At 39.9% G+C, this 7,500-nt stretch overlaps 2 protein-coding genes and 2 long non-coding RNA genes across 6 annotated transcripts in view; 2 read left to right on the forward strand and 2 right to left on the reverse strand.

The window, feature by feature from the left end:
- Positions 1–2,535, forward strand: part of LOC140356057 (caytaxin-like) — a 17,566-nt gene extending 15,031 nt beyond the window's left edge. Inside the window, exons 6-12 of the mRNA XM_072440774.1 lie at positions 85–187; positions 955–1,086; positions 1,160–1,246; positions 1,757–1,855; positions 2,001–2,036; positions 2,142–2,186; positions 2,462–2,535. Coding sequence (XP_072296875.1) covers positions 85–187; positions 955–1,086; positions 1,160–1,246; positions 1,757–1,855; positions 2,001–2,036; positions 2,142–2,186; positions 2,462–2,501 — 542 coding nt within the window. The 3' untranslated portion in view covers positions 2,502–2,535. The remainder of the gene's footprint in view (positions 1–84; positions 188–954; positions 1,087–1,159; positions 1,247–1,756; positions 1,856–2,000; positions 2,037–2,141; positions 2,187–2,461) is intronic.
- The window catches only part of LOC140356062 (uncharacterized), a 334,871-nt gene that overhangs the window by 194,203 nt on the left and 133,168 nt on the right, over positions 1–7,500 (reverse strand). The gene's annotated exons all lie outside the window — the stretch shown is intronic.
- Positions 1,155–7,500, reverse strand: part of LOC140356058 (uncharacterized) — a 10,297-nt gene continuing 3,951 nt past the window's right edge. The window contains exon 3 of the long non-coding RNA XR_011926052.1: positions 1,155–1,262. This is a non-coding gene — a long non-coding RNA (uncharacterized lncRNA). The remainder of the gene's footprint in view (positions 1,263–7,500) is intronic.
- The window catches only part of LOC140356055 (nicotinamide riboside kinase 2-like), a 2,453-nt gene continuing 806 nt past the window's right edge, over positions 5,854–7,500 (forward strand). For 2 of the 3 annotated variants that reach the window (XM_072440769.1, XM_072440770.1), the window contains exons 1-5: positions 5,854–6,031; positions 6,113–6,203; positions 6,953–7,001; positions 7,201–7,372; positions 7,459–7,500. The exon at positions 7,459–7,500 is cut by the window's right edge and continues 30 nt beyond it. In XM_072440769.1, the coding sequence (XP_072296870.1) occupies positions 6,006–6,031; positions 6,113–6,203; positions 6,953–7,001; positions 7,201–7,372; positions 7,459–7,500 (380 nt within the window). In that variant the 5' untranslated portion in view covers positions 5,854–6,005. The remainder of the gene's footprint in view (positions 6,032–6,112; positions 6,204–6,952; positions 7,002–7,200; positions 7,373–7,458) is intronic. The other variant, XM_072440772.1, reaches the window with a different exon arrangement.

The raw sequence follows: 7,500 nt of genomic DNA on the forward strand, positions 1-7,500 counted from the left end.
CCTCTCTCTCTCGCCTTCTCTCTCTCTCTCTCTCCCTCGCTCTCTCTCCTTCTCTCTCTCTCTCTCTCTCTCTCTCTCTCTCAGGTTACTATGGTGAAGGCCTGAATGCCATCATCGTGTTCTCAGCCTGTTCTCTTCCTGACAGTAACAGTGAGGACTACACGTACATCATGGAGAACCTCTTCCTGTAAGAGCCTTTCTTTCTCCCCTCGTTATGGGCTCACGCCAGCAGCTTTAATGCACATTTACACAGACAGAGCAAACTACTGATTTATGTTGTATATAAAGGGTCTAACATGAGAACCTATTACAGTATGAGAACATATCAGAATACTGTACTTCTGTATGCTAAGTGGTTGTTCAAGAGCTCGACTAAAGGTTAAATAAGTCTAACTGGGTGTGTAATGTAACGGGTGTGTAATGGGTGTGTAACAACTCTGTAATGTGTATAAGCTACACTTGCAAGGAGCCATAATTATTATAAGTATGCATACAGAGAAGTACTTGTCAACAGTATCTTTATATGCGCTCTCCTTTCTGTTGAATATAAATAATTATAATCTTAATCAAATATTTAGTCAACTATAAAACAAAAATAAAAAATCAGCTGCTTACAATATTCTAGAATTGAATTTAATATTTTCAGTTGGAGGGCAGGAGACGTTCTAACTCTACTTATGTATATTGAACCTTATCATTATTTATGTTCCGGTTTATATACTTACAATTGACAAAAATCATATCTGAGTGTTTAAACATTAATAACGCCTTTGAAAAAATGTTCTGACCTGTCAATATTATCTAACCATCTAAAATGCGGCGATGCTAAACAGTTTTTCTCTTTTGTGCACAGTTTCTTGTATTAGTTGTTTCTAATCGACTCTTTCATTATTGCTATTGTCCTGGAAAGTATAAATGGAAAGTATTATTATCATTATAAACATGTATTTTCAGATATGTTGTGAGTAGCCTGGAGTTGCTCGTGGCAGAAGATTACATGATCATTTATTTGAACGGAGCGACACCACGAAGGAGGATGCCCGGGATCAGCTGGCTCAAGAGATGTTACCAGATGATTGACAGGAAGTAAGTCCCACCCCAAAATGATTGATTGATTGATTGATTGATTGATTGACTCACTTATTCCACACATGTTCAGGTTGAGGAAGAACCTGAAGTGTCTGGTCATTGTTCACCCGACGTGGTTTATCAGGACCGTCATCGCCATCTCCAGACCTTTTATCAGGTGAGCGGAAACTAATCTAAGAGAAAAGATGAAACATAAAATAAATATATGTATTATATTGCACTGAATAATGAAAATCATACTGAAAGTTTGACAATCGTTGGCTCTCTTCAGTAGACGGCATATTATGTAAAGTTGTGCATTGTAAATTAAATCAGAAATGCATCTTTTTTACAAGTTAGACTGTGTGATATTATAAGATGCATTTAAATAAAACCCTGTATTTTTATTTATTTTATTTATTTTATTTATTTTATTTATTTTATTTATTTTATTTATTTTATTTATTTTATTTATTTTATTTATTGTACTTATTTTATTCATTTTATTCATTTATTTTATTTATTTATTTCTGTTTCTGTGGTTTCTTTGTGATATTAATGCATTTGTCCTGCTGTGTGAAGCACTTTGAATTGCCTTGTGTATGAAATGTGCTCTACAAATAAACTTGCCTTGTCTGTATCAGAAAAAACACAAGTGGTTTACGTGTGTTTTTGTAATGCTCGACAGTGTGAAGTTCCTGGATAAGATTCGTTATGTTCAGACTCTGGAGGAGCTGAGTCAGATCATCCCCATGGAGCACGTGCAGATCCCGGACTGTGTGCTGCAGTAAGTCACCACCAGGGAGCGCTGTCGAGACACACTGCCCTGAGTCTGTAGTACTGTAGTAATATTACCTGAACTAAAAGTAGACTGACCCTGGCTGGACACTTTCTATTAACTGTTATATAATAAACTCACACTTCTGTTGTAGGTACGATGACGACAAGATCAGAGCGCAAAAAGAAAGGTGAGCGTGTTTGTAATGGTGCATAAAGGCATAATTCATCTTTTTTATCTATTTTAACTCTGCCATATGTTAGAATATATGTTTATATTTTTAATTCCTTTACAGATTTGACCAGGATAAGCAGGCAAACCCGATACCAGCTAAAGAAAGGTGACTTGAATGAGCCGTCTCTGCATTTGTTCATAAAGTTGATTATTAAACGCACAACATTTGCCACATCCAAAGCATGATATTGAATTCTGTCCATTCATTGACACTGTCCCTGAGAGAGAATATATATGAACTCATCCTCTCGCATTTGGTCATTGCAAATGTGTTAATAAAATAGTCAGGTTAGCATCAGCAGCCCACATTCTAAAATCCCTGTAGTGTTTGGGTTGGTCTGATATGGACAGTTTCTTATGGTTTGTGTTTGTATCTTCCAGGCCCAAGTCAATGATCGCAGACGTGGCCCGTGACATCTGACCTTCAGGTAAGACTGTGGCTGCCACGGTGTTATGTCTGTGCAGAGCTGTAATGTCAGACCCAGTGTAAGCAAATAGAAGCAAATGTTGCCCGGGACTCTAACTTTGAACGATGCACGTGAGGGCAAAGGTGACGAGCCAGTGATGGAGGAGTTCAGGACCTTTAGGCTCACATGCTGGAGGTCAGGACGGGCTGGTTACGTAAATGTTCAGAACATATTCTCACTGTACGTTCCAAGTAGACGGGGGGGTTTGAAGGTATGCAAAGTTAGAATATAACCTTACCAAACAAGGGTTTAAAGGGATAGTTCTGTTGTTTTGTGGTTCATTTCACAGTCACAGGCACATTTCAGCACTTTACTGATGTATAGTTAAAAGGTAATACAGAAGATTATCTAGATATTCATTTTTGACGACATCGTCCACCCCTAATTTGAAGTACACTTCATCGCTACACTTTATTTATTCCCAAGGGGTAATTCAAAGACAAAAGGAAATCTAATACAATACAAAACAAAACCAGACACAATAAGCACTGTCTTGATATTTAAATACAAACGTTTCAATTTGTTTGAGGTGTACTGTTCTGGTAGAGGGTCCGCAACCTGCTTGTCCCCATGGAGATGATATTGCTTTACATGGAATGTTGCACAGAATGGGTGGATTTTTCTAAGCTTGAGGGTTTTGCAGAATATCAGAGCATCTTTTCTGGAATGAGATCCAGGCTCTGCTGTAGCTGCTCGTCCAGTTTGGGGGTCACTGCCCTGTTTATGTTTTTTTGGAGCAACAATGCTGGGCATCAGTCAGGCTGACAACAATGCCCTGGAGGAGAAGACGCATAAAGCTTATTGCACACTTGCCCCATTCCAGTGTCCATAACACGTAAAGCATTAAGGCAGTAGTATGATCCGTATCTGCACTCTTTCATTAAGTCTGCATACTTGTGACCCGTGCCAAGTCATGTTTCAGCTCTTTATATTGAAGCCAAGAGGTGTTCTTCCCCGCTCAGAGTCCCTCCTTACCCTGTGTTACATAAAGCCACAGCTGCTCTTCTCAGGCCTCTCCCCACATAACCAATCAAAACTATTTTTAATCAGTCAGCAACTATCGTCTGCCATATCCACCCAGCACAGCTTGTTCTGAAATATAGGGGGAAATGCCCTGCACAGGAACACATTATGGATCTGGAGTCGAGTGGGTTTATTTTAAAGTGTCCTAAGTGCCGTGGGGGGGGCTAACATCCCAGGAATGAACAGACCAAATGCCAGCAGAGGATGAACCTGAGATGCACTGTCACGCTGCAACAAGGACGTAGCTCAGTGTAACACAAGTGTGAATGTTTAGGATTAGATTTGTATACATTATAAAACTCTCTATAACTCTTCTGTGTCTGAGCGGCTTTGATAGTTATATTTACATTGTATTTCAGAATAAAGGGGCCGTCAACAACACAGACGTTTACAGAACATTCAGGGATTAGTCATTTAGAAAAATGACGTGTAATGAGTAAGGACACAGGCTTTATTAGATAGCTGCTGATTAAGTTTGAATCTATAATTACGTTTTTTAAGAGTCCAAACTGGAAGCTCAGAAAACGAATCTTAAGCTCACTGCAGTATTGTTTTAACACGCTCTAAATGTCATTACAAACAGCTGAATGGATTTAGTGACTGTAGTAACTGTGTTCACTTTCAATACTTTTGACATATTTCAGTATTGCTATTATTGCTTTATTACTATGATATTGTGCAGTTGTCATAGAGCTGGAGACAGACTGACCCTCCTTTGTTCCCATGACAGAGCTGAAGACCCTCAGGGCTGATCAAACATTATCATGAGCTTGTTCACATTCCCTGACAGGTTCATCAGTGGCAGGAGTCGGGACAATCATTTTTCAAGGCACTCGTTTTAATGACACGCCCGCTATCATCGTGACATTTAATGCGTACCAAAGTATTAGACTCATTTAACAGTTTCTGCCTGACGCATGTCCTCTCACATTCACGTATAGCATGGCTTTAATTAGACACACAACGAGCGTGAAGCTGAGGTCTGACCTCGTGTTTGAAAATGTAAATATTGTAAAGTATTTTGAGACAGCCGTTTGCACAAATGTTGTTTTTAATGTCAATGTTTTGGTATTGTTTTGTTTTAAGCATCTCCAAAAGAATAATGTGCAATGAGAAGGACTTTTTGGACCATCTTTAGGTGTTACTGATGCAAATGTGTTCTTCTTCTTGAATATGCAGGTGGCATGCTCGTCTGTGTCTGTCCAGTTTCTATGCCAGTTTTTCATTTGCTATTATGGTTTGCTAATTATTTTACGACGAAGAAAATATTGTACATTGTAGATCAAATGAACTATATTTAAGGAAAGCATCACTGTTGAGAGTATCACTGTATTTCTGACAAGGTGCCATTCAATGTTTGTATGAAATAAATGTCTTCTTGATTGACTTGTTCAGTTATTGTCTATGTCCATGACACACACACACAAGTGATTTATCTGCCACGCCTTTATTTAAGCCTGCGTGTTCCAGAATCACGTATCACAAACACTGAGGAGACCTTTGGCTCAAACATATGGTGGAAAAGTTACTCCACATGGTGCGACTTTAGAACAGACTAATGTTTTACGCAGTCGGACATTACACACACTAAAAAAGCCTAAAATACATGATACAGAACGTGTTAGAGATAAAGAATAAACCCCCTGCTGTCACATGATGCTTGGATAGCCGTGTGTTGTAGTGGCAGGTTGATACACTTCTGATGATAAGACTGTGTTGCTGTGGTCACATGGAGGTGGTCATCAAGTCTGTTGCATTAGAAGTATGTGTGACGCAGCCTTTGCACATACAAACAGCAGCTAAATTTAGTGCAACCAGCTTTTCACTGACCGTCTGAGCGTGGACGTTTCCCCTCTAAAACCCAAATAACAGCCTCTACTCAACAAGATACTTATGTCTGAGGTAAAGACTGTGACTGTTATTGTTGTGTGATTAATGTATAGACTAGAGTATGAGTCCTCACAGCTTTGACCTTTCAAAGACAGAACTCTCTAGAGGTAGGTCACATTACCAGACACTTCAACCTTGTTCTCAGAATATATAGTTTTATAGAACAAACAAAACTATAAGTAGGCTTCTGTCAGCCGCATGTTGTAATGATTATTAAATAGTTTTCAGTCCGAAGGACTAACTGTTTTAGACTCCACTCTCATGCAGAGCCCACCCTGTCCCATTGGTGCAGTGGAGGGTGACGTGTCGCCTTATTGGCTGCAGGACAGGGCCCTGATTGGCCAGACATGCTCAAGGCTGCGGCCGCATGCTTTATAAACCCAGCCGACAGATGCTCGATCAATGAAGTAATAAAAAGGGGGACATTGTGGCCGAGGAAAGAAGGGAAAGGTTTCTCTTGAGCCTTTTAGGGAGAGTTTGAGCTGGGTTCCTCCTTTTTTTTACTTGATTCCAGAGGTGACCAACAAAAAAACCATTAACTCAAAATGAAGATTATTATCGGCATTGGAGGGTAATGTATTTGTGAACTTTTACCACAATATTCTTTTGTGTAAAATGTCCCTGTTAAATAATGTGTGTGCTTTTATTACAGTGTGACCAATGGTGGAAAGACCACTCTGACAAATCGACTGCTTAAGACATTACCCAACTGTTGTGTGATACATCAAGATGACTTTTTCAAGGTAAGATTAACCTGAGTTAAGGCTCGACATAGACACTGTAGTTATTCATAGCTTAGCCACTTTCTCCCTTCTACTGTAGTTTAGATATATTAGCTCTGGTAGCCTTTAACTTAATAGGAGTAACACAGCGGTCTGACCTGCGGATGACTTATCATCGCAGTGGCCTTGTCATGAATCTGGCTGATTGTCTCCTGGACAGCCAATCGAAGGGCGGAGCGTTCTCACTTCAGTCAGACTTTTTTCAACCAAGGTTGTTTTTAAAGCAACTGGATTTTTGCATGAACATTAACCCTAACAAATGATTTAACCTGACACACCCATCTGTGCTCACAGACAGTTTAACATAAGGTTTAAGGTTAAAGGCTTCAGAGCACAGAAGAGTCAGCTCTGTCTGGCTCTAGTGCATGTACCGCAGCTCATGCCCCACGCACAGCGCAGACCCTCATACGATAAAGTAAAGTCACTTTTCATAAGAGTTGTGGCTTCTCTTCTACTTCTCCATCTTTACACTCCAATAATAAAAATCAAACCAAATTTAGACATATAAAATACAATTATTGATCAAATGGAATTATTACAAAATCCCCTTTCAATCATTTTGCGATAAAACGATTCATCGCCTGTTCTTTTACTCGTTTCCCTCGCGGACGTGTGGTGGAGACGAGTCCTTGACTTGCCCTGTCCAGGAGGGATCAGCTCCCAGTGGTTACTAGGTTGCCGCAATGTTTTGTTTGTGACTGGTATTTCAGAAACCCAATCAAATAGAAGTCGGGGACGACGGCTTTAGACAGTGGGATGGTAAGAATGGATTTCGCTTAGGAAAACATGCAGTAAAGTACTTTTTCTTTCATGCACATTTCGATTTGGTAACGCATCAATCCTAAATTTGCTAAAGTAATGTGTGAATACTACAGCAATTCACTAAATGACAGTGATGAGTCAAAGCTCCTCTGTGCTGTGTAGTCATTCTTGGACCTTCTGCTCTTCCCTTGTTCAGTGATCACTGCCCTGGACATGGAGGCCATGGTCAGCACTGTCAAAGGCTGGAAGGAAAACCCGGTTAAGTTTGCCCGCTCCCACGGAGTCAGCCTGTCGCCCGAGGTTGAGTTTGACTCAGAGGAAGGAATCCACATGCTCATTGTGGAGGGATTCCTTATCTACAACTACAAGTGGGTCATGCTACACATGCTAGTGTCATGTTTCACCTTCAGCATTTGTCTCATTTCAACACAGTGTTAAAGTATCTGTCTTACAGGCCTCTCCTCGATGTCTATGACAAATGTTTCTACATTTCCAT

This window comes from Eucyclogobius newberryi, unplaced genomic scaffold (genome assembly GCF_026437365.1).
Source record: "Eucyclogobius newberryi isolate DKJ021-1_F unplaced genomic scaffold, fEucNew1.0.hap1 SCAF_12, whole genome shotgun sequence".
Taxonomy (NCBI): Eukaryota; Metazoa; Chordata; class Actinopteri; order Gobiiformes; family Gobiidae; genus Eucyclogobius; species Eucyclogobius newberryi.